This window comes from Choloepus didactylus, chromosome 15, assembly GCF_015220235.1.
Source record: "Choloepus didactylus isolate mChoDid1 chromosome 15, mChoDid1.pri, whole genome shotgun sequence".
In the NCBI taxonomy this organism is placed as follows: Eukaryota; Metazoa; Chordata; class Mammalia; order Pilosa; family Megalonychidae; genus Choloepus; species Choloepus didactylus.
This window is the reverse complement of record NC_051321.1, coordinates 68,197,055-68,223,603: the sequence shown is the minus strand read 5'-3', so window position 1 is coordinate 68,223,603 and position 26,549 is coordinate 68,197,055. Positions and strand designations below refer to the sequence as shown.

At 48.6% G+C, this 26,549-nt stretch overlaps 1 protein-coding gene across 5 annotated transcripts in view; it reads right to left on the bottom strand.

Annotated features, from left to right (window-relative positions):
• The window catches only part of CDH23 (cadherin related 23), a 401,997-nt gene that overhangs the window by 171,144 nt on the left and 204,304 nt on the right, over nt 1-26,549 (bottom strand). For all 5 annotated transcript variants that reach the window (XM_037804411.1, XM_037804406.1, XM_037804407.1 and 2 more), the window contains exons 10-11: nt 24,799-24,911; nt 23,166-23,354 (exon numbers count right to left, since the gene is read on the bottom strand). In XM_037804411.1, coding sequence (XP_037660339.1) covers nt 23,166-23,354; nt 24,799-24,911 — 302 coding nt within the window. The remainder of the gene's footprint in view (nt 1-23,165; nt 23,355-24,798; nt 24,912-26,549) is intronic.

Sequence of the window (26,549 nt, the reverse complement as noted above, 5' to 3'; positions counted from 1 at the left end):
TCCAAATGATTGATTTTCCCTCTTTAAGAGTAATTTGCTGGTGAATTCCATGTCTTGCAAAAACCCCTGTGAAATCTAATTCAATCCAATTGGCAGCTGGCACTTTGAGGGAAAGAATACTAGAGAGCCATCAATTTCATCCCCTGGATGTGTGTATGATCCGTCTATAGAACAGAGCACGCAAGGTGGGCAGGTGCTCCTCACCTGCACACACACACACCTCCTCTCCCTCCCTGCCCCAGGTGCAGTCTGGTCGGCAGACCCTGCAGCCAGCCCCAGCTCTTCTGGGAAATGAATTTTGGGCACTGAATACGTGCATTAAGGTAAATGAGGGACAGGTGCTTTCGAATTCTGTTTTCCTAATTTGCAGCCCACTTCCCAGTACACTATGGGAATCTCACACATCTAAAGCCCAGCTGCACCTGACCATCTATCTGTGGCCTTGTTCCTCACCCCACACCCCCACCCCTCCTATAGCTGGACCCAGAGCCCCAACTCCAGGGACCGAGCAAAGTCCACATCCACAGGGTTGGTAGGTCAGCCCTGCTGGCTCTTCCAAGTCTGCATCCTGGGCCTGCCTGGCCACCAGCAGCTCAGAGCCTCAGTTTCTCCTCTCTGGGGGTGGGTCACCTCTCAGACTTGCATCACAGATGATGGGTGCTGCTTCTAGGTGACCAACTCTCCTGGTTTGCCTGGGACTGCGTGGGTCCCCAGGATGTGGGATTTAGGTCCAAAACCTGGACAGTCCCGGATAAAGCGGGTTAGCTGGTCCCCAACTCCACCTGGTGTATTTGTGAGAGCCCAACAGGGGTCAGCCAGAGCTACTGCCCAGATTTGGAGGGGGTGTGGCTATGGAGTCATGTACTTGATGGAAAGTAAGGGTTTCTAAGCATCTAATTCCAACCACAATAGCCCACTTTCTATGGGTGCTCCCCAAAGGCTGCTCAGACTTCAGACTCCAACCCACATGTGGCACCCACACAAACGAGCTGGCCCCATGCCAGTGAGGATGGAGGCACCCCCATCCATTAGTCCAGCCTTGGGGACCTGTGCTCTGAGTGGGTCCCATTTGGGGACACAGGTACCACCTATGACCACAGGATACAGCAGAACTAGCTGTACCCACCCCTGAGTTGGAACCAGTTCATCTGGCCTCATCCCTTCTAGCCCCCACCCACCAAATAGCCATTTCTGGCTATGGGGCTTTGCATGGTAGGATTCAAATCTCTGGGCTTCCCTGCACCTCCAGGGAGCAAAGCAGCAACAGGCCCAGTGGGCATTTACTGAAATAAAGTGGAGCCTGTGGACGTGGCCAAAGGGCAAGCCTTAGGTGGAAGTCCCAGAGGCTGTCCCTTTCTCTTTCCAGCCCCACACATACAGGGGCTGCAGCCCTGGGCCCCTGGGACTGCTAAGTCACGTGCTGAGGGCAGAGGGGCCACGCCGGACTGATGAGGCTTGAGTTCTTCACTGCAGGACCCCATGCCCTCCTCACCCCCACCCCCACCAAGACCACATGGGAGGTGAGAGAACTGGATCCTCACCCTACAGAGAGAGAAAGTAGACTAGAGGATGATCTGGGCAGGGGGAAGGGAGGATATATGGGTGACAGCTACAGGGGGTTTCTTTTTGAGATGATTAAAATCTTCTAAAATTAACAGTGGTGATGGTTGCACTTATCTGTGAATACACTAAAAGCCACCGAATTGTACATTTTAAATGGGTGAATTGTATGGCATACGAATTAAATCTCAATAAAGCTGTTTTTCAAAAAAAAGACTCTAGGGGAGCCAAGCCCAGTCCCTCCCTCCCTCCCTCGCTGGGGCAAGAAGCCTGTTTGGAGAGCACCTGCCCCACGTGGAAAGCTTAATTCTTCCTTCAAAACACGCAGCCTGCCGTCTCCAGAAGGCCTTCCCAGATTCACTCACACTGTTTAAACAGTAACAGGAATGGTGGCAATAGCAGAGACCGTGGGCCGAGCTCTTGCTGGGTGCCAGGCCTTGTGCTCAAGGCTTTACCAACATTCTCTCAGCTGATCTGCACAAGCTGGCTGGGGTGGGGGCATTCGAAGGCTTTGGATTAAGGAATCTGCCCAAGGTGACAGAGCAGATCGTGCTTCCTAAAGCGTTTCCACCAAACACTGTTATCTCAAGGGGATGGGGACGATGGGAGTGGGGGTAGGGGATGAGGACTGAGGACAGGGTGGCCCCGTCTTGTCACCCCAGGCATGCCCCCCTGCAGACCACTCTCATGAGGCCCCACCTCTAAGCTTATGGTCCTCACTTCTGATCAGGATCTGTCAACTTGGACTTCACCCCTACCCCTGCCCTAAACCCTTCCCTTACCCCACTGGCAGACTCCACATGGGAGTTTTGGCTGGGGTTGGAGCAGGAAGCCCTCAGAGGGCAGGTAGGGGAGTCCCAAATGTGAGGAAAAAGGGTATGCATCCCAGGAGTTGGCCCACCCTTCCCTCTGCCCTCCGCCCAGGGCAGCTGGAGGATGGGCCCTACTGGGGCTGGGTGAGGGGGGCACCCAGCCCTCTGTTTTCTGCCCGGGCCTCTAGGGGCACTGACAAAGAGCAGGGAAGGCAGGGTGCAGAGCTGGTTGCTGGGCCTTGCACTCACTCAGCAGCTGCCTGGCTTTGTCTATTTACCATACTGAAACTATTAGCCTGCTCCCACAGAGAGAAATGTGTGGCAAGGCCAAGAAATCTAACTGCCTTATGGAAACAGGGAGGGGGACAGTGCCAGGGACTAATCTTACCACTTTGTATTCTGCTGCCTCTCCTCCAATAGCGACTTCATCTTCCCTGCATCTCTGGGACACAGGGAGGGGGCTGAGGGGGGCAAGGTCAGAGCCCCTGGGAGCCCCTGGAGCTGAAATGCTTTGTGACCTCAGGCAAACTTTGCCCTCTCTGGGCCGCCTTTTAAAATGAGGTATCCTGCGGTCCTCAGAAGGCCTGGAGTGCAGAGCCCAAGACTACTAAAAGACTACGAACCTGGTGTCCGGGGATCCTAGAAACCAAGAGGGACATGGGTGATTTCACCTCCCAACCCTTCCTAGCCCTTTTGCCAGAGGGAGCTGCCCAGCCTTGGGTGCCCTTCTGGTGAGCAAGACCCAGCAGACACCCTGAGGAATGGGAGAGTTACCTGACAGGGGCCATGCCTGACAGGTGACAGTCCTAACCTGTCACTCGGAGGTCCCTGGGCATCCTGGCATCCCCTTGTCATAAGTCAAACCCCAGCACAGGTGCCCCGGTTTGTGAAGGCCCCTCCTACCCACACTTCCACGCCTTCCAAGGCACACTTTGGCCGCACAGAAACTATGGGTTGAATGGACAAAGGAATGAACGAATGAGGGAAGGAAGGAATGAACTGCGTGTGCATGTTTGTCCATGACTGTGTGGGGTGTGAGAAGAAAATCAGAGAGAAGACAGAGGTAGACCCAGAGTGGGCAATGGGAGGGGGGTGAGAGATATGGTCAGATTCACAGAGACACTGATGGAGAAAGAGAGAAACAGAGACTTCAGAGAAACAGGAAGGCAGAGACAGAGAAGACAAGGGTTGGGGGGGGAGGCAGGTATTCAGAAGAGGAACGAAGTTCAGGTGACCACGAAACCAGGAAGGACCATCAGGGTGGTGGCAGCTGGTGGCGAAGCCCGTCTTCTTTTCCCCCCTCTAGCCCTCCCCCACCTGCCCTTTCAGGCTCCCGTCACTTGCATCACTTCGACCCCAAACCCAGTCGTTCCCTCCGACCCCATGTCCAAGCAGGCCCCCACCTCTCGCCTAGTCCCCACCCATCCATGCTCCCTGCCATCGCCCTTGGCCTCGAGCCCCATCCTCCTCAGGGAGAGACTAATGAGCCTACAGCACAGCTCTGACGATATATCATACTCACACTCAGACGTCGTCAGTCCTTCGCCCGAGTTAGGTTCAAACTCATGGTGGCCCTTGAGGCCTCCAGCTCCCTGTCCAGCTTCAGAGGAGGGTGCATGCTACATACTTGCTGGATTAAGTGACAGTGGAGAGAAGCTTGGTGCTATCTGAACCTGAAAGTCCACCCAGGGCGCTGCCAATGCTGACACCTCTTACTTGACCTTTTTTGGGGGGTGGGTGGGTGGTGGGTGGGTTGAGGCATCCTCAGTAATTTATAATTTAATTTTAATGAACAGGCAGTAACATTGACTTTTTTTGGTGTACAGCGCTACGAATTCAACACATGCATAGATTTGGGTTACCACAACCACAGTCAGATGACAGAACAGCTCCACTGCCCCCCAAAACTCCCTGAGGCTGTCCCTTCCCAAGCCCTGACAACCACTGATCTGTTCTCTGTTCTCCATCACTAAGGTTTTGTCTTCTTTCAGTACAACTGTTTGAGGCTGGCTTCTCTCATTCAGCATGATGTCTCTGAGATTCATTCAGTTCTCACCTCACTGTCGTGGTCTGCTTATTTAAGCCCAGTCTGGTCCCTTTTGGGAGGTGAGAGCATCTCCGGGCGAGTATGGCCGGCTGGGATGGCTGCATCCCTCTAGGGGAGGGCTCTGCAGGCTGCGGGAGAGGAGGGCCATGTGGATTTAAAAAAAAAAAAAAACAAAAACCCAAAAATGCCTAGTAGGCCTGCTCTGTAAATGTTAGTGAAATTGGACATCCCCTAATGAGAGCAATTAAAAAGAGTCATTATGCTGAGAACAGAAAAGTAAACACAGATACATATGCTAATTGGCCGACCAAGGAAGGATGGTGGGCCTGGCCCCTCCAGGCTGCCCCAACGATTCCTGCTCAGGGGCTGCGAACCCCCTGCCCCCCCATTCCCCACGCCCCCACCTCCATCATTCTCGAGTCCTCTATGGCTCCATCTAGGTCCTCCTTTCTCCTCGCTGGCAGCTGCTCTCCTTTTCTCTGCTGTTTCCTCCTCTTCTCCCCTAATGTGAAATGTTAGGGTGCCCTGGGGCTGCTTGGTCCCCTGACCTGCTCTCTGCGATCCACACTCCATTCCTAGGTGAGACCATCTAGATCCTGGGCTTTCAGTACAGTCCAGAGGACGGTGTTGCTTACGTTTCATCAGAGTGGTGGCAGGAGCTTCTCGGCTCTTACAGTCGTGCAGGCGACCGCTACATTTCTAGGATCTGTGAGAGCCCGCTGATGTCATGTTTGCAGCTTGAAATCAGCCCTGGTAGAGCTTACACCATGGCGGTCACCAAGTGCTACAAATGTGGGCTCCCTGCTCCCCAAGAGGGTCTGCTGGTAGACACTTCCCCTTTCCTCTGTCTACCTCCTTAGCATTTTCATTTGGATGTCAAAAGTACCATACAGCTAACCTGATGAATCCACCTGCCTCTCGCCAAATCACCTTTCCTCTCACTCCATTCTCACTGCTCAGGCCAACAACCTTGTGGAGTCATTCTTAACGCAACCCCCTTCCTCACTGACCCCCCCTCAGCCCGCTCAGCAAATCCTACCGACTCTCCCTTCAAACTAGATTCAGGAGCCAGCCGGTCACCTCCCCTCCCCAGGCACCCGCCCCAGCACGGCCCACCGAATTCCCCTAACTGCCTCCTAACTGGTGTCCCTCCTTGGCACCTGCCCTCTAATGGCTCATCACCCCTCCCCACTCTGTTCCCCCTTCTCACAGCTGGAGCCCCCTTTGGAAACTTCAATCAGATCGTCAGTCTCTGCTGGTTATCCTCAGGCAGTTCTCTGACTCCCTCCATGTGAAAGCCGAAGTCCTTACAATGGCCCCCAGCCCCTCAGAGCCTGCAGCCCACTCAGATCTCCTCTCCCAACACCTCTTCTAGCCTCCTGGGCCTCCTGGCTCTTCCTCAACAGGCAAGCACATTCCGGCCTCAGGGCCACTGGACTTGTTCTGCTGCCTGAAACACTCTTCCAACTTCCCACCTGGCTCGCCCCTCACTTCACTGGGTCTCTCCTCAAAAGTCGTCTTATCAGAGAGGCCTCCTCGGGCTACCTTTAATCCCCTTACCCTGCTCTATTTCCCCCCATGGCCCTGGTCACCACCTGACATAGTACGTATTTACTTGTTTCTCTGTTGTCTGTCTTCCACCTCTAGAACAGAAGCCACCCAAGGGTGTGGCTTTGTTGTGTTCCCTGACGGTCCATAGTTCCTAGAAGAGCTCCTGGTATACAGTAGGCGCTCAACAAATATTTGTTGAATAAATGAACAAATTAATCGATTCCCATCTCCCACCCAAGGTGAGAATCCCTTCTAGAGCATCTCTTTCTTTTTCCTGCCCCAGGCCACCCTGCGTGTTAGCTGACCATTGGGTGTCTTTGGTCTTGTGTGACCCTACATGGAGACTGCCCCTCTGAGCCTAGCTTTGCTCACGTGAAAAGAGCAGAAATAACATCTGCCACTGACACTAGACTCAGGGCACTTGTCAGGACAAAGGAGAGAAAAACTTGCTCTGCAGCTTTGAACTGAGATTGTAAACAAATGTCAACCTTGATTTTGAAAATTTCTTGTCACCCTCGATTCCTTTTTCAAATTAAGTGGGTAACAGATGGAGAAACTGAGACCTGGAAAAGAAGAAGGATCTGCTCCCTGCCTCAGGTCACAGTGGTAACCCTGTCCTTGAACCTCAAATGCCTTCTTCCCTCCCTCCTGCACGTTCTCCCCTTTCAGGGGGACACAGCCAACAGGAGCCCAGGGAAGGAGAGCTGGGAGGGGGCTCAGCGCACCCCTGGGTGCCCCTCCATCACCACGGCTGCCCAGAAGGACTCCACATCCCTGTTACTTGTTGATTAGGATATTTCACAGCCCACAATCATGGTGGTGGGGTGAGACACCCAGGCGCGGCGTCCAGCCGAGCTGCGCTTGCCCTTGTCTTTTAAGACAGGGTGGTGAACAGAACTCACTGCCTATTCCTGCCAGGGGTGTGATGAGCAGGGGGGTGCTGCGGTGGAGCTGGCAGGGGGAGGGTGTCGGGCTAAGCTGGCTATCGGGCGCCCACAGTGAAGTCAAGAGGCAGTGGAGAGAGGAATTAAGGACTGAAGATGAAGTTTGTTAGGTCTGTTTCTGATCTCTGTGGGGGCTCAAGGAAGCCCCAGCCACTGTTTTTAGGGATAAAACGATTTCCACTCTCCCATCCATGCCAGCCCTGCTTACCAGTGTGGACAGCAGTGGGAGTAGGAAAAGGGACTGCCAGGAGGGTGGATAAAGGGGGAGCAGCCCCCCAAATCTTTCTAGATTTGAAAGATGAACTCTAGTCTCCGAAGGGGACTTGGGGCTGGGCACCAAAGGGCTCTGCTTCACACCCCCACCGGGCTGCCAGGCCTGGTGTAAATAGCATGCTGATTAGACTTTAGGAGGAGACTAAATTGGGAGGTGTCTGAACCACCACAGAGGACACCCTCCGAGCCTCAGGGGGGCTGGAGCTTAGCATACCAGGAAGAATCACACCACAGGTTGCAGCCATGACAGAAAAATCCTAATAATCATCAGTGTCATAATAAGAGCCTCAGCGAAGGCAACTGGGGAGAAATTAATGGGAAAAAGCACAAGTGGGGCTGTCCTGCTCCCCGTGGCTTCCCTTCCAGAGCAGCTTTGCTTTGAACTCAATAGAGATTTTCCCGGAAAGGCTAAATTTTGGAGAAGTAACCCTAGAAATAAGAGCTGAGGCTGTGAGACAGCAGAGGGCTTGCAAACAGACCCCAGTCCACTGCCAGGGCAGAGGGTGAGACAACGAAGTTGCAGAGAGATGCTTGCCCAGGCATGGGAATTCTAGGGACCCAGGGAGGCATGCTAGCATTGACATCATTTGGGCCCAGCTTGTTATTAACCCCTGCTATGTTTCAGAATGACCAGAGAAACTTTTAGAAATAAGAGAAGCCAGGATGAAGCCCTACTGGTCCAGGCCATGGGAGTAGAGCGATGCTGACCTCCACTTCCCCACTAGGCTCGCCTTGGTTTCTCCCTGGACTGGAGCCCTCACCCCCTAGATCCTCTCAGCATTACTCCACTGATGAACTCACATGCAGGGTGAGGGGTACAAATGTCAGAGGCACTCCATTCACCTCCTTTCTACCTCCCGGGGGGTTCGGCAGGCACTGATGGAATGTTTCAGGCCGTGGGTGATTTCCAGCCAGAATCCAGTTATCTCCCTAATGGAGGAGCAGGAAGGGTCTAGATAACCAGATAGTCACAGAGCCAGCGAGAGTGCAAAGCCCTCCATCTGCCTCCGTGGGATGCTGGCAGCCTGCCCTTCCCTCTCTCCTCCATCTCCCTTCACTGCTTCCAAGGTTTGGTTTCTAATTAGAACTGCTTAGGAAAGCAGGGATGCAGAGGGCCATGCCCAGGTGGCATCGGCAGGTAGGATGCACTCAGGGCAGCTGGGACCACTCCTCGGGGCAGTGGGGACTTACAGTTCCTGCATCTCCACCACAAAGTGGATGCTGGCGAATGGATTTATGGGGCTTGGTTGGAGGGTGCAGAGCCATAAAATGGACTCCGCTGAATGTGAGACATGGAACAGACAGCTTGATGGGGGTCTTGTCTCCTCCCAGTCCCTTCCCCACCCCGAGTGGGTGTGGCTAGAACGACGACTCTAAGAATGGTGGGACGTCAGCCCTACGGAGAAGGCCTGCAGCGGGCAGCGAGGGTGAAGGGTCGCCATTAGCAGTTATGAGAACAGAAGGGTAAGGAGGCAGTGTCCATCTTTTCCTAGCCACGAGCCCCTCAGACAGTCTGGTGGAGTCCAGGGACCCCATCTCAGAATAACATTTTTAATTGCATAAAACAAAGTACACAGGACCACCAAGTGACCAATTATTTTGGAATGCAGTTATCAAAGTATTAAAAAAACAGTTATAGTAGTGTATGTGCTTGTTAATGCATTAAGTAGGATTGAGCAGCGGGCCTCCTAACTGCAGTAATTTCAAAGTCGTGATGAGTGTAAATGGTATTTTGAGATCCTTGCAACACCTGTAATGTGATACGAAAATATCTGAGGTTTCTCTTGGGGTCAAAGTCACAGGGACTGCCAATACCACTATGGTTTCGTGCTATATTCGTAATTGAAGGAAATGCTAAAACTCAGCTAGAGGTTAGTGAACATAAGGATGCAAATTCTTCTCCATTCAAGTTCATGGATGCCTTGGGGGTCTGAGGACCCCTGGGCTAAGCACCCCTGGGCTGAAAGGAAGCTTGGAGGAGGCCCCCAGGGCCTGCTCCCACGAGCACAACCTTTGCAGAGCTGGTTGCAGAGATGGGAGCCAGAGAAGCTGCCGCTGGGACACGCTGACTAACAGGAACAAACAGGAAAATAAATTTAAATTTAAATAAACACAAGGTTGTGGGCTATGGCTCCCTGACAGGCCTGGAACACATGTGGAATGGAAAATGAGAGTGATGGATAAAAATAAAGGCCAGGATTAGCAGGAGAATAAAAAATCCCACCCCCCACCCCACCCCCCCTGCCTCACAACCAAACAAATCCAGCATTCCAGAATGTGGCAGATTCTCCCCAGCATTGGCTTTCATTTATGTATTTATTTGGTGAAGTTTTCTCCTTGGGGAGGTGGGTAATTCTCTCTCATTTTTTCTATGCCCCTCGAACAAATGAGTCGTGTCATCTCCTGACTGAAACACCATAGTGTGGAATTAGCTCCTGCCAGATGTGTCCCCGTTCACCTCTGCGGTGCAGCCTCCCGCCCCCTGCCCTGCTTCCCCGCCCCCCAGCCTTCCCACCAGCCATGCTGGGATGGGAGGACCCACCTGCTCCGAGGCACCAAACCTCTGAGATAGTTGCCCCAGGGGCCACAAACCCTGCAACTGAATCCTCAACCCGGCAGTCCCCAGGGACCCCCAGAGGTGACCTGCCTCGTGCTGGGGAGGACAGACTTCTTTCCCATTGGGCAGAAGGGTTCTTGCTTCTTTCTAAGGCCGCCACTCTCAGTCACTGTTTCCCACATTTAACTGCCCTAATAGGATATGCCTCCTCATTTCTATGTTGTTGCTTAAACTTCTCTTCTTTGCAGAGATGGGGAAGGAAAAGTCACCAGCATTTGGAAAAGTGCCCTTGAGATGGGTGAGAGTAGAGAACCACAGCTGCAGATGGGGAGCCTCACGGCACCTAGGATTGAGAGTTCAAGGCCAAGCTCTGGCACCCACTGGTTTTGTGACCTTGGGCAAGTCTCTTAACCTCTCTGGGCCTCAACTTCATCATCTCTGAAAAGGGCAAAAAAAATATATACACATTCCCCAGGGATGGGAATAATAACTGTTATCATTTAAAGACTGTTTTCTATGGCCCAGGCACTACTCTAAATGCATGTATTAACTCAATTATAATCCTCTTCAAGGTAGGTATCCTTATTATCTCCATTGCACAGTTGCAAAAACTGACTCAGAGAGGTTAAATAAGTCCCCTAAGGTCACACAGCTCAAAAGCAGTGGAGCCAGAATTTGAACTCAGGCTGTCTGGCTTCAAAGCTGTATTTTTAGCCACTCCAGCTACCTCTCCACTTCCTAACCTGTGACGGGACACTGCAGGTGGTACCAAATAAACAAGGACAGGCTGGGAGATGGAGGGAGGACAGCAAGGCCGAGAGCGGACTAGACCCCTTTGCCTGAAGGAGGGAGAGGAGGCAGCTGCAGCAAGTTCAAGGGAAAGAAGGGCAGGGTTGGTTTCAGGGCAGGATGAAGTGGGAAGTGTCAGACTGGCGGCTCCCTTCCCATCCAGGGCCTCTTGGACAAAAAGGATGTTAGGATTCATGAGGTCTGAAAGACTGACTGGTCCAATCCATGAGGTGGGGACTGGGGAGCGCTGCAGACAAGGTCAGGGGAGGGAAAGTTGATCAAATCCAGAGGTGGATACTGAGGCATAGAGCGGGACGTGCCTTTCCTGAGATCACACAGCAAGTGAGGGGCAGAACTGTAGTGAGAACTTGGCTCCTGTGCAGTTTCTATCACCTTCTCCTGCAGGTGGGGTAAGTCATACAGAATGTTGTGCTCAGAGTTCAGAATCCTGGGCCGATTTTAAACCAGGACAGCCTTTGTTGCAAAGATGGCAGGTGCCAGCTCAGTGTCCTCTGGGGAAGAGCTCTGCAGGGTGGTTTCTCTTGGACTTTTAGGGTTCGTTCTAAACGGATTGAGGTTCTTGGGCTTGTAAACACCTTAAGAAGCACCTTAGGAAAACAGCTCAACTACAAGAAAGCCTCCAGTTAGATGCTAAAAAGCACCTGCTGAAGTGGCCAAGGGAGATGGGAGAGTTTCCTTTGTAGGAGACTTTGCTACATTTCCCTGCTTCCACCCTTGCCTCCTGACACTCCATTTTCAATGCAGCAAACAGAGGGATCATCAGGAAAGGTAACGCAGACTGTCAGCTCCCCTGGGCTTATTATAACAAAACAATGCCTTCCTGTGGCTGCCAAGGCCTTGCACAGCGTGGCTCCTGCTGACCGCTCCTGCCTCTCAAGCTTTCTTGCTTTCGGGCCACCTTCTTGCTCCCTGAAAATGCCAGCTGTTTCCCTCCTTGGACCTTGGCCCTTGCAGAGGGCACGTGCTGTAAGGGAGACGTGGTTCCTCCGCTGCTCTGCAGAGCTGCCCACCCCCGCTCCCCAAACCTCGGCTCTAATGTCTCCTCCCTGCAAGGAGAGTGATGCCTCCACCCTCCTATCAGTCTCTCTGTTTCTTTTCTTAACATACTTTTCTACCCAAAATGATGCTGATGCTGCTTCCTCCAGTTCCCCTCTGCGATGAAACAGCAGCTCTTTCAAAGCGGGGACCTCAGCTTCAGTGCGTCCCCCCAGGACCCAGCACAGTGTCAGGCACAGGGTACGCACACAGCAACGCTGGAGTGAATGAATGAATGTCTTCCCACCCGTGTCAGCTTCAGTTTAGTCCCTCAGAAAGGCCGGGGGTCTGCAAATTAATGATGTGGGAAGGCCTTTCAGAAATGATTCCAATTCCCTGAAGCTGTCAGAAATGGGCGAGAGGACTCTGGGGGGATAGCAGTACCCTCTCCCCATTCCATCCTCTCTTCTCAGCAAAAATATTCTGAAGACAGCAGCAAATGCACCCTGAGAAGCTGTGGATCAGAAGTGAGATGGAGATGAAGTGAAGGTGGATCAAACACTTCCAACCAGAGAAGAAAGGTACATTGTAAACAGATGGCATTTCTCTTGATGGTGGATGAGAGGAACTGTCAATATTCAGTTATCTGGGTGAACTGGGAGGGCTCATGGATAATGCAAAACATTACTTAAAACAAAACCCCTTGCTGGTGTGTGTAAAGCAGCCAGAAGCAGGCATGCTCTCAGTCACCTCCCTCCCCTTGGTCCTCTGTCAGTATGACCCCTCAGGCAGAGAACCCAGAACACACACAGATAATCCACTTGCATTAAGTAGAACAGTGGCTTTTACGAAAATTGAACAGAAAATTCCAACCATCCCAACCCACCCACCCCATGCAGAAGGGAAAGGATGATCGCAGTGGCTGGCTCAGCTGCAGAGGTGGTAAATGAGGTGGGGACTGGGGAGGGCTGCAGACAAGGTCAGGAGAGGGAAAGCTGATCAAACAGGAGAAAACAATAAAACAGTGGAAGACAAGGGGGTGGGTAAGGATATCCTAGGAATCCAAGTGGGTGAACATGCTGGTCATTTACTGTAGCTTTCCAGAACATGGAGGAAGACACAAGAAAACACCCAGCAGCCGGGCACAGGGAAATGAGGCTGCCACAGCCTTTAATTTGAAACTCAGAGATGAGCTCGGCCACACCAAGAATGACTTCTGGGGCCTTTGCCTTGAGGGTTTTTTTTTTTTTTTTTTGCGATTTGCATCATAACCATCTATTTGCATCTCAACTGTCACACTGCACAAATGGGCTGCTATAGGTTTCAGCCCAGCTCCTTCCCTACTTCTGTTTTCTATAGCTGGAAAGGAGAAGAAATTATTCAGAGAGACTTGACAATGCGAATGGAGGCCTTGAGCGATAGAAAGGCTCTCTTTCAAGCACCTCCTTTTGTCCTGAAAGGTCTGGCAGAGCCTGAGATTCAGCAAGAGACGCACTGGCTGAGCAGTCTCAGATCTGAAGGGGATGGCAAACATTGCATAGTCACTGTGAATTAGATTAGCATCCTCATTAGAAATGACAACCACAAAGTTCTGACTAACAGGTTAAACTGCTTCCTCCTTCTCTTTCTGTTTCCCATCAGCACCCTCTACTGCCCCACAGTGGACTTTTGAGGTCACCCTTCCTGCATAAACGCAGCAGAACTGGTCTTCAGCACGGGGGGGCACTGCAGACCCAGCTTGTTAAAAGTCCTGGGTCGAGGGCTGTGGGAAGATGGTGGGGTAGGGAGCTCCAGGAATCAGTGTCTCCACCAGAACAACTATTGATCAGGCAGGACCTGTCTGAATCAACTAGTTCAAAGCTCCAGAGGCCAGCAGACACTGTACAGCATCCAGGGAAGACCAGGAGGTGAATTTTGGTAAATACCAGTAAATTGCTCTCTCCGCATGGTGGTTACTGGTGCCCATGCCCTCCTTTTGCGGCAGGCAGCAGTGGGGTCTGGTCGCGGGCATAGCTTGCTGGTGCCAGAAAGGGACATAAAAATCCATTTCCCTAAGATCCAGGGTGGGCACAGGCCGATTGTTGATTATGGCTTTTGATGAGGAACTTTGGATGGCTGGGGGCCCAGATCTGAGGATGGCCCTTGTTCCAACCTGCCCCGGACAAAGGTGGCTGCAGAAGAGGCTTAAAGACAGTCCACTTCCTCAGGGCTGCAATTGCTGGGTGGGTCAAGAAAGCACAGCTTTGGAGAGCCGTGGAAGAAGCTCCTGGCACCCTTCCTGGACCCTCCCTCATCCCCTCTCCAGGGCAGTTTGGAGCCGGTCTGGGCTCCCTTTGTGGGTCCCTGGCCTTGTTCCAGCTGGGAAAGACTGAGTTGGGAAACTCCTCACCTGCTTTAAGTCTGGCAGTGGAATAACCAGGAGAGGGAGACGGTCTGCCTCCTGGGAAGCAGAGCGGGAATTCAAATTCCTGTAAACAGAGGGCCCCCTAAGGCCACTAGCAAGCACAAGCCCAGGACAAGACACAGGCCCAGAAAAGACAGGGAAGACCCTGCACTTGTATTCACCTCGGGCAGACCTTCCTGATTGGAGGCTGACGCTCAAGAAAATCTCTGTCTTATCACCTGCTGGTTACAAACTCAAAATTACACTCAGAGAACAAACATCTCAGGGAATAAGTCCCTGAGTTAACATTTTAAAATATTAAAACATACAGTGTGCAACAAAAGAGATTACAGGACAAATAAAGAAAAAGAAGAGAATAAAAATCCAGGACACATCAATGAATAAGACCAGACTGTAGACATACTGGACAAAGACTTCAAAATAAATGATCTTCAAAATGCTGAAGGAGATGAAGGAAAATACAGAGAAAGAACTAAAGGATGTCAGGAAAACAATGAACGAGCAATATGAGAATCTTATTAAAGAGACAGAAATTTTAAAAAGGAACCAAACAGAACTACTAGAGTTGAAGACCATAATAACTCAAATGAAAAATCCCCAGGAGGGTTTCAACAACAGATAGCTGGCAGAAGAATCAGCGAGATCAAAGACAAGACACTTGAAATGAGTCAGGCTGAGGAACAGAAATAAAAAAGATTTATAGAAAGTGAAAATAGCCTAAGAGATCTCTGGGAAACCAACAAGCATACCAATATAAGCATTATGGGGGTCCCGGAAGAAGAAGAGAGAGAGAAAGGGGCAGAAGGAATAGTCAAAGAAATAGTGACAGAAAACTTCCCAGACTTAGCAAAAGATATGAATATGCAAATCCAAGAAGCCCAGAGAACACCAGACAGGATAAATGTGAAGAGAATTATGCCCTGTCACATACTGATCAAACTGTTGAATGCAAAGGACCAGGAGAGAGTTCTGAAAGCAACATGTTATGTACAAGCAAGTCCCAATTACGTTAAACTCTGAATTCTCATCAGAAATCATGGAGGCAAGAAGGCAGTGGGTTGAAATACTTAGAGTGCTGAAAGGAAATGAATGTCAACGAAGAATTTTATATCCAGTGACTATCTTACAAAAATGAGGAGGAGACTAAGACATTCCCAGATAAACAAAAGCTGAGGGATTTTAACACCATTGGACCTACACCACAAGCAATGCTAAAGGGAGTTCTTCAGACTGAAAGAAGACACTAGACAGTGGTTCAAAGAGGCATAAAGAAATCAAGACATCTGGTAAAGGCAACCATTTGGGTAATTATAAATATCAGTACTAGTGTATTTTATGTAACTTCACTTCTTACTCCCTAAAGGTACTAAAATGCAAATGCATAGAAAGTAATGATAAATCTATGGTTTTGGACATACAACGTACAAAGATATAATTTGTAACGAGTACAAAAAAAGGTGGGGAGATGGAGAAGTACAGGAACAGTGTATGTATATGCTATTGAAGTCAAGTTGGTATCAAATCAAATATGATGTTACATATATAGGATGCTCAATTTTAACCCCATGGTAACCACAGGGAAAATAGATGAAAAATATATTCAGATAAAAATAAAAAGGTACTTAACGTGGTATAATAAAAAAAAATCAAATAAATATGAAAATAAACATTAACAGAAGAATTAAGGGACACAAAGGTATAAGACTTACAATAGCAAAATGGCAGAATAAAGTCCTGCATTATCAGTCATGATCTTAAATGTTAAAGAATTAAACTCTCCAGTCAAGAGGCAGGGATTGGCAGAATGGATAGAAAAGCATGACCCAACTATATGCTCCCTACAAGAGACTCACCTTGAACTCAAAGACATAAGTAGGTTGAAAGTGAAATGATGGAAAAATATGTGCCATGAAAGTAGTAACCAAAAAAGGGCTGGGATAGTAATACGAAAATCAGATAAAATAGACTTTGAGCCAAAAACAGTTATGAGGGACAAAGACAGTCATTATACACTGATAAAGGGGTTACAGCCACAAGAAGATGTACCAATTATAAATATATATGTACCTAAAAGCAGAGCCCCAAAATATGTGAAGCAAATACTGACAGATTTGAAGGGAGAAATTGACGGTTTTACATTAATAGTAGGAGACTTGAATACACCATTCTCAATAATGGATAAAACATCTAGATAGAAGATCAATAAGGAAATACAAGACTTGAACAATACTCTAGATCAACTAGACCTAACAGAGATATATAGAACACTGTACCCAACAGCAGCAGAATGTATATTTGCAAGTGCACACAGATCATTATCCAGAATAGACCATACCTTAGGTCACAAAACAAGTCTCAATAAATCCAAAAATATTGAAATCACACAATGTATCTTCTCCAACCACAGTGGAATGAAGCTAAAAATCAATATCAAGGGAGAAATGGAAAATTCACAAATATGTGGAAATTAAACAATGCAGTTTTAAACAATCAATGGATTAAGAAGCAATGACAAGGGAAATTAAGAAATATCTTGAGGTGAATGAAAATGAAAATACAAAATACCAAAACTTATGGGACACAGTGCAAGACGGAAATTTATAGCTGTAAATGCTTACACTGGAAAAGAAGAAAGATTTCAAAACAAAGACCTAACCTAAAAACTGGAAGAACTAGAAAAAGAAGAGCAAACTAAACCCAAAGCAAGCAGAAGGAAGGAAACAGTAAACATTAGAGTAGAGATAAGTGAAATAGAGAATTAAAAAACAATAGAGAGAATCAACAAAACCAAAAGCTAGTTCTTTGACAACATCAATAAAATTTGAGAATATTTTAGCAGACTAAAAAAGAAAAAGAGAGAGAGGACACAAATAACTAAAATCAGAAATGAAAAGGGGGAAATTACTACTGACCCCACTGAAATAAAAAGGACTATAAGAGAATACTATGAACAAGTATATGACAACAAATTAGATAGCCTAGATGAAATGGGCAAATTCCTAGATACACACAACCTACACTGACTCAAGAAGAAATAGATCTCGACAAAGCAGTAACTAGTAAAGAGATTGAATCCATAATAAGAAGCCTTCCAATAAGGAAAAGCCCAGGACCAGATGGCTTCACAGGGGAATTTCACCAAACATTCCAAGAAGACTTAACACCAGTCCTGCTCAAATTCTTCCAAAAAATTGAAAGGAGGGAATACTTCATATTCTATGGGGCTAACATCCCCCTCCTACCAAATAAAGATACCCCAAGAAAATAAAATTGCAGGCCAATATCTTTCACGAATACAGATGCAAAAATCCTCAACAGAACACTAGCAAACTGAATCCAAAAGCACTTTAAAAGAAGCATATATCATGATCAAGTGGGATTTATCTCAGGTACACAAGGGTGCTCAACATAAGAAAAACAGTTAATATAATACACTACATTAACAGAACAAAGGGAGGAAAACACATGGTCATCTCAATTAATGCAGAAAAAGCATTTGACAAAATCCAGCACCCCTTCTTGATAAGACACTTAAAACTAGGAATAGAAGAAAACTGCCATAACATTTTAAAAGGCCTATATGAAAAACCCACAGCTAACATCATACTTAATGGTGAAAGACTGAAAGCTTTTCCTTTAAGTTAAAATCAGGAACAAGACAGGGATGTCCACTGTCACCTCTGGTATTCAATATTGTACTGGAGGTTCTAGCCAGAGCAATAAGGCAAGAAAAAGAAATGAAAGTCATCCAAATTCAAAAGGAAAAAGTAAAAGTTTCCCTATTTGCAGATGATGTTCTTCTACATATGGAAAATTCTGAAAAATTCACAACAAAACTGCTAGAGCTAATAGACAACTTCAGCAAAGTGGTGGGGTACAACATCAACACCCCACAGTGTTTCTACACACTAGTAATGAAAATCAGAAGAAGAAATTTTAAAAAAATCCATTTACAACAGCAACTAAAAGAATCAAATATCTAGGAATAAATCTAACCAAGGATGTAAAGGACTTGTAAATAAATGGAAGGACATTCCATTTTCATGGATCGGAAGACTAAATATTGTTAAGATGTCACTTCTACCCAAAGTGATTTACAGATTCAGTGCAATCCCAATCAAAATTCCAGAACCTTTTTGGCAGAAATGGACAAGTCAATCATCAAATTTATATGGAAGGGTAAGGGGCCCCAAATAGCCAAAGCCATCTTGAAAAAGGTCAAAACTGGAGGACTCACATTTCCCGACCTTAAAACTTATTACAAAGCCACAGTAAATAAAACAGCATAGCACTGGCACAAGGACAGACATATAGATCAATGGAATCAACATGAAAGCTCAGAAATAATCCTCACAGTTATCACCAATTGATTTTGGAAAAGGTGGCAAAGACCACTTAATTTGGAAAGAATAGTCTCTTCAACAAATAGTGCTGAGAAAACTGGGTCTCCGTTTGTGAAAGAGTGAAGGAGGACCCCTATCTCACACCATATACAAAAACCAACTCAACATGGATCAAAGACCTAAATATATGAGCAGAACTATAAAACTCCTAGAAGAAAACGTAGGGAAGTATCTTCAGGAACTTTTGTTAGGCAATAGTTTCTTAGATTTTACACTAAAAGCACAAGCAACAAAAGAAAAAATAGATATAAATGGGACCTTATCAAAATTAAAAAACTCTTGTGCCTCAAAGAACTTTTTCATGAAAGTAAAACAATAACTTACACAATGGGAGAAAATAGTTGGAAACCCCATATCCAAGAAGGCTTTAATATCCAGAAAATATAAAGAAATCCTTCAATTCAACAACAAAGACAACTCAAATAAAAAATGGGCAAAAGACTTGAACAGACATTTCTCCAAAGAAGATGTATGAATGACCAAAAGGCACATGAAAAGATGCTCAACATCATTAGCCATCAGGGAAATGCAAATCAAAACCACAATGAGATACCATTTCACATCCACTAGAATGGTTACTATTAAAAACAAAACAAAACAGAAAATTACAAGTGTTGGAGGGGATATGGATAAACAGGAACACCCATTCACTGCTGGAGGGCATGTAAAATGGTGCAGCTGCTATGGAAGACAGTTTGGCAGTTCCTCAGAAAGCTAAGTATACAATTACCACTTCTAGTTATATACTCCAAAGAATTGAAAGCACGGACCCAAACAGATATTTGCATGTTGATGTTCATAGCAGCATTATTCACAATTGCCAAAAGATGGAAGCAAACCAGGTGTCCATCAACTGATGGAACGGGTAAATAAAATGGTATATATACATGTTTTAGTTTGCTAATGCTGCAGAATGCAAAACACCAGAGATGGATAGGCTTTTATAAAATGGGGGTTTATTTTGCTACAGAGTTACAGTCTTAAGGCCACAAAGCGTCCAAGGTAACACCTCAGCAATCGGGTATCTTCACCGGAGGATGGCCAATGGCGTCTGGAAAACCTCTGCTAGCTAGGAAGGCAGCTGGCATCTGCTCCAAAGCTCTGGCCTCAAAACGGCTTTCTCCTGGGACATTCCTCTCTAGCAAGCTTGCTCCTCTTCAAAACATCACTCCCAGCTGCACTCAGTTAGTTCCCTCTCTCTGAGTCAGCTCATTTATATAGCTCCACTGATCAAGGACCACCCTGAATGGGCGGGGCCACGCCTCCATGGGAACATCTCATCAAAATCATCACGCACAGCTGGGTGGGGCACATTCCAAGCAAATCTAACCAGCACCAAAACATCTATCCCACAAGACCACAAAGATAATGGTATTTGGGGGACACAATACATTCAAACTGGCACATTACACAATGGAACAATGGAATATTATTCAGCCATAAAAAGGAATGAAGTTCTGATACATGCAACAACATAGATGAACCTTGAAGATGTAATATTGAGTGAAATAAGCCAGACACAAAAGGACAACTATTGTATGATCTCACTGATATCAAATGATTAGAATAAGCAAACTCAGAGAGTCAGAATCTAGAATATAGGTTACATGGGGATGGGATGGGGAAAGGAATAAGGAGTTAAAGCTTAAAATGTACAGTTTCTATTTGGGAAGATGGAGAAGTTATGGTAATAGGTGGTGGTGAGAGCAGCACAACATTGTGAACATAATTAACAGCACTGAATTATATATTTCAATGTGGTTAAAAGGGGAAATTTTTAGGTTGTATATGTTACCAGAATACATTTTTAAAAAATTCATGAAACTGCACTATTCAAACAATGAACCCTAACTTAAACCATGGACTATCGTTAATAGTACAATTATTAAAATGTGCTTTCATCATTTGTAACAAATGTTCCATGTAGAAGCAGGGTGTTAATAATAGGGTGGTATATGGAAATCCTATATTTTATGCATGATTGTTCTGTAAACACCCAACTTCTTAAACTTAAAAAAAAAAAGGCCCTAGGCCACCTCATTTCTAGTTGACAGGTCACATCTGCCTAGTTATGGCTAGTGTAATGACTTAATTCATGCATTAACGCAACCAGTATTTTTGGAGTGCCTCCCACATTCCAGGCAGAGTACCTGGTGCTGTGTTACACTGGTGAGTAAAACAGATGTGTCCCTGCCTTAGTTCAGTCCAATCGGGAGACAGACAACGAAATAATCACACTAATAACTGTAAAATGACAATGATGGTGAGTGCAAGGGAGAATCACATGGTTCTACAGCGTCTGTAATAAAGGGATGTGACCCTCTTCTCACGCTTTCTTCCCTCCTCCAAATTTGCTCAACAAACACATTCATTCTGCCACACCTAGCAAATCCAGAGTCACCTTCAATTCGGACATAAATCCCAAAAGACAGAATCTCCCATCAAAAAGGGAACTGCAAGAAATGGCAATTTGTTAAGATCTCTTTTTGAGGTTCCCTGATTCTTCCCAGATTCTGGTCACTTAGGAAGTATTCAAGTGTCATTGGCCTCTGTCTTCTGTTCCTGGAAAGGCGGCCAGTCCTCTACTCTCAGAGACACTGGCCAGCTCCCCTGGGAAAGCAGCCATGAGAGTAGGGAACAGCCTGGTGGGGCTGGCACCCTGACCCCAGAGGACATGCTGACAGCTCTACCTGGCCGGGGAGCAGCCAACCGGACACTGGCTGAGCCCAGGTGTTCTCCAGCAGTCCTGCAGGCACTGCAGGCAGTGCTCCCAGCAAAGAGGGCCTGAGATAAAACCCAGGAGGTCAGGCCACCTTGAAATCCCCAACCCTGTCATGGTTGGCAGGCCCTTGGGGGTTTGGGGCCTGTTCTGGGTGATGCTCCCTGGAACCGGCCCTGGTCAGAGAGCTTCAGCCCCATGGACGAAGATGATAGCTGACACTTATGTGTGGCAGGCACCCTCCTAAGCCCTACACACATACCATCTTAGCTCCATCTCTCCATGTCCCTGTTGACATCCTTTGTGGTAGGGACAAATATTTAGCTACTCCCCCAGGCTTTGGCAGTGAGATGTGGACACGTAACAGGGTGGCCCATGGACTGTGGGCAGAAGTCATGGAGTCACTTCTGGGATGGAGCATAGAGGAGCTGGCACTTAGCCCTCTAGCTGTCTCTTCCCTACTACGGCGACTGATCCAATTCCAGATTGCGCCCGAGTGGCTACATGGAGTGGGGTGTCCCTGCTGACCCACGCAGGACAAGAACCCTGAGTGGAAACTAAACCTTTGTTGTATTAATCGACTCAGAGTTCAGGGTAGATTTGTTAATACAAAAAAAAAAAAAACTGATGGATTCATCCTTTTCCTTTTTTCTTTCTTTTTTAAACAGATGAGTAAATGAGGCTCAGAAAGGCTCAATGACTCACCCAAGTCTCAGAGCTAGTAAATGGCAAGGCAGGACTCAAACACAGGCCCCGTCTGATTCCAGGGCTTGTGTTAGTAACCACTGCACAGGCTGCTTCCCTTCTGGACTGCCTCCAAGGTCAAGCCCAAGGGCCTTGGCTTGGCATTTGAGGCCCTCCAAAGCCTGTGCCCCAGGCGCCCGGCTAGCTGGCCTTCCTGTGCTCCCTGGCACACACACATGACTGCACACACACAAGCGCACACACACCCACACACATGCACACACAGGAGCACATTCACACAGTGGGACTGATTTGCCCATGTGGCCCTGAGTCCTGGGGGACCTTGATCAGTCGAGAAATGCTGATGGGACATGGGGAGAGGACATGGGAACCAAGGCTGAGGCTGGCCAGCTGGGGCAGCTTGCTAAGCAGCCAGAGTGGAGTGCAGGCAGGAGAAGGGGAGGAGGGAGACCGGCCTGGAGCAAGGCCATGCAGGAGCCCCACATGAGGTGTAATTGAAGAGAAGCAGCCCCAGTGGGAAAACCTAGTGGAATTCTGGAGCAGAGTGGGCTGGGGGGAGCGGTGGTCATGTATAGAAGTCCTGTCAGTGACTCTGGCTGCTGACAGGCAGGGAGATGGGGCACAAGGAGGAGCTGGGCGAGGGGCTGGGAGTGCCAAGGGGTTCCTGGAGGGGTGGGAGTCTCCCCTGTTTGTGCTCTCCACCTAATGACATCAGGGTATGGGAGGGACTCAGGGGGCTGCAGCCCTGCCCCAGCACCTCCCCCGTCCTTCTATCCCCCTCGATTTCTCCCTCACTAGTGGCCCAGTCCCTTCAAGGCTGGGCTCAGCCACATCCTGTCCAAACAGATGCAGGTGTCCCAAGCCCTTTTGGTGCCTTCCTATGGCCTGGAATCCTCTCAAAAGCAATTAATCCCCTGAACTCCTTGCATGGAAAAGCGGGGTCCGGAATGAGACTTTCTGGCAAGGTCATCATTTACACAGGAGCCTCTAAACTACGTATACACACCCTAAGAGGGCATGAGATGGTCCATCAGGCTGTGGGAAAACATACCTAGGGTTTATTTCCACGTTTTAAAATTTCAAGTTTTGGTGTATGTCTATAATGTATGTGCTACATAAGTACTATATATAGTGTATATATTTCTATATAAGTAAATATACACATTGAAGATGTGTGTGTTAATGTTTTTGGTAAGGTATAGGGGCGTAGCCCAAAAGTTGGGAGACCACTGAATTTTACAGCCTATTTCTCCTCAGAACATAGCAGGGGAGGGGGATGCTGCAATATTTGTTTCTATTCTATAGCCAAGGGCCTGGAAGCCCAGAGCCACCTGCATCCCACCCCAGGTGGCACAGCCCAGGCAGGGCTGCAGGGCTGGCTGGGCCGTGCACGCCGCGGACTCACCTCGTCCTTATCCACCACCTGGATGAAGAGGGGGAGGGCAAAGCCGACCTGCGCCAGCTCAGTGATGGCCACACTGTACTCGGAGCTGTTGAACTCGGGGGCATTGTCATTGATGTCAATAACAAGGATGTTGAAGGTGGTAGTGACGGTGGCGTCAGACGGGGTGCGGTCATCATTCAGCTCTGTGCCCTGCAGACAGAGGCCACGGTCATGACACTAACTATCGTTTCTTGGGGGCTCTCTCGGTGCCAGATGCTGCACTTTAAGGGAATCATCTCATCTAATCCTCACCACAACCCCAGGGGGAAGATTCTTTCATGAGCACCCCCATTTTACTGATGAGGAAACTGAGGCTCAGAGAGGTCAAGTAACTGGTACAAGGTTACCCAGCCAGAGTAGGTTTCAAACTCAGGCAGAAGGATTCCAGAACTGACAGGGACGAGATGGGGTGAGGAGGACAAGATAGATTTGGGGGCTCATCTAAGGGCAAAAGAAAAATCCTTATGTAGTTGTACAGAGGAAGAAACTGAGGCAAGGAGACTGAGGGCCATATAGAGCATCTGCCATGGACTGAGCACTGGGCTAGGCACGATGAGGGTCTGGGTTGAACTCAGGAATAGACAGACTCGGGCATCTGGGCGCCTAGTCTCTAGGCCCCTGGACCAGAGCTCTGGGGCTACAAAGCCCATTCCCAGTTCCCATTGCAACCTCTGAACCACAATCCAAAGATACCAAGACACATCGGTGGTGGAGAGGAGCCAGCGGGCTGAGGGGGCCAATCCAGTCATCCGTGCCCCAGCCCTCTCAAGGTCAATGAGAGCACTTAAGGGCGAGGCTGGGCCGGCCATCCTGCCCAAGCTCGTGGAAGGGCCTTCTTCTCAGAGCCCCCCTCCTCAATGCTCGTGCTGCCCCCTCCCCTCAATCGATGGCTGGGGCTGGGGAGGGCCCCTGGGGCCCGGGCAGGATCCATACCCCTAAATGGGTTTCCCAGGGAATGGCTCAGCAAGTCATTGATTTTAATTAAAGCCGGCGTGAGTGGCCGGTGGCTGCCAGGGGGGGCCCTGGTGGCTTCTGCCCCCTCTCCACTGTGTTGCTCCTTCCTAACCAGGTAATAACCCAGGGAAGCCATGAGCCTTAGAAACGGGACAGAACCTCAGAAATGGGGTAAACTCCAGTATTTGAGGTGGCTGCTGCTGAGAACTTGGAATCATGGGATAACAATAAGGGGCGCAGGAGGAGCACCTACTACGTGCCAGGAGTTTTAAATACACGGATTTACACCTGATGACAGCCCCCACAGCCTGCTCATTTAACCTTCCCCTGCCTCTGCCTCCTCACCCCAAAAACAGGGATGAAAGCTCCAATCCTAGGGGGATGCTGATAACGGATGCAAAGTGCCCAGGGAGGCACCTGGCATGGCCCACGCTTGGCAAATGTCATCCTCTCCTTCCTGACAGGGGGCCTGGGTTGAGCCCCAGGAATCAGCGCAGGGGCAGAGCAGAAGTGATGCACCTCTGGAAGCCTCTCCCTGGAGCGGGAGTTCTGGGACACAGCTGGGGGCTGGCATTGTGGCACGGGGCATGCTGGCCCCTGGCCCCCTCCAGCCGGGATGGAGGTGCCCACTGGATCTCACCTTCACGGTCAGGATGAAGCCGTGGCTGTACAGAGGGTTCTCCCGGTCCAGCAGCCCGTTCAAGGTCAGTGCGCCACTGATGTAGTCCAGGGCAAAGATGCTGTTGGTGTTCCCTGCAAGAGAGAGAGGCAGTCCTGGGCGTGACGGGCCCTGGGCAGGTGGACACGGGGCTGAGGCCAGAGCTCCTCTCTGGCATTAAGGACTTAGCAGCAACTTCGAATGGATGCTGGTCAGGAAGCAGTGGAAAGAGCACTGGGACACAGGGGTGAGGTCCAGCACAGGCAGGCTCAATCGCCCAGCCAGAGAGTCATGCCCTTTCCCGTCTTCCCACCTCCCAGACCGAGCTGAGGAGAAGGTATCCATTTGGTGCTGACCCATCTCTAACACAACTTGTTTTCCTTTTTCAGAGAGTATACAGACTTCAGGCCCAGAGCCTTCCAAAAGGAGCAGCATCCAGCTAGAATTCAGTAATTTTTATTTTCTTTTTATTTTCCCTGTGCTTAATTCTAGGGTCACTTTCTATTTAGGGCAAAGTACTACACTTTCCTATTTATGGCAGTGATGCAAAGTTTCCTTTTATGATAACATAAGGTAAAACACAACTCAATTAAAATAGCTACTTATTTTAAATACTTATTAAAATTTAAAAATATGTATTTAAAGTACTGGTGTGCAGAGATATTGCAAAACTCCTACACAAATGGCATTGGCCTTTCAAACTGAGGTTTCTGTAACCCCACCCTCCTTGCCCACCAACCCCATTTCATGCTTCCCCTCTATAGGGACCTGGGGCCCTTCACACTGCACCCCAAATCACCAGGCTCATTCCTGCCTCATCTTTCATGACCTCATCTTGTCCTCTCTTGTCCTCATCTTCTTGTGTGTCCAGGACCCGTGCTGGTCCTCCTCCTCCAGGAAGGCCATTCTGAGTTCTCTAGCTAGCCCCCCTCCAGCCCCCCTCACCCAAGGCAGTTGCCAGTGTTTTGTAATGAATTGTTCTCCACTTGCTTCCTGTGTGCTAATTAGACCTTCCCAGCCAGTATAAAAGCCCCCTGAAGATGGGAGCCTTTCACAACTGGCCCTGAAAGGTCCCTGGCCCTTTCAGGGCACATGGAGACACATATGTTCCCGAGGACTGCTGCCCCACGACTCACAAGGCAGACCCGCCTGGGGCCCCACACCTGCCCTTATGTCCTTCCCACCAGGCTGCAGGATCCCTGGGAAAACCTCAATCCCACCCTTCTCTTCATCATCTGTCAGTTTGTTGGTTCATTCATATACTCCCTCCCTCCCTTTCATTTCCCTTCTCAGCAATCTTCTGGCCTGGCCCTGTGCTTGACACTGTAGGGGTGTAGATGTCAGTTGGCCAAGAATTCCAACACTGAAGCACTTGAAGCCTGGTAAGGCAGCTTTGGCACCCTCCAGAATCAGTATCTCTGAGTTCACAGCAAGGAAAGGTGTTCACAATTAGGAAGGCTCAAGGAAGGAAAGCATCCTGGAGGAGGTGAGATCTTTCCTTCCACCACTTTCTAGCCATGTGACCTTGGTTAATTTACCTAGTCCCTCTGTGCCTTGGTTTCCTCATCTGTAAAATGCGGATAAAGTCTTCTACCTCACGGGGCAATTAGGATTAAATGAGTGTGTGTTGAATGTATTCTTTGGCTTTGAATAACTACTCAGTAAGTGTTGCTGTTGTTTGATCTGGGTCCTGGAGGACAGGCAGGATTGAGGAAGGGGTGGGCTGGACACTG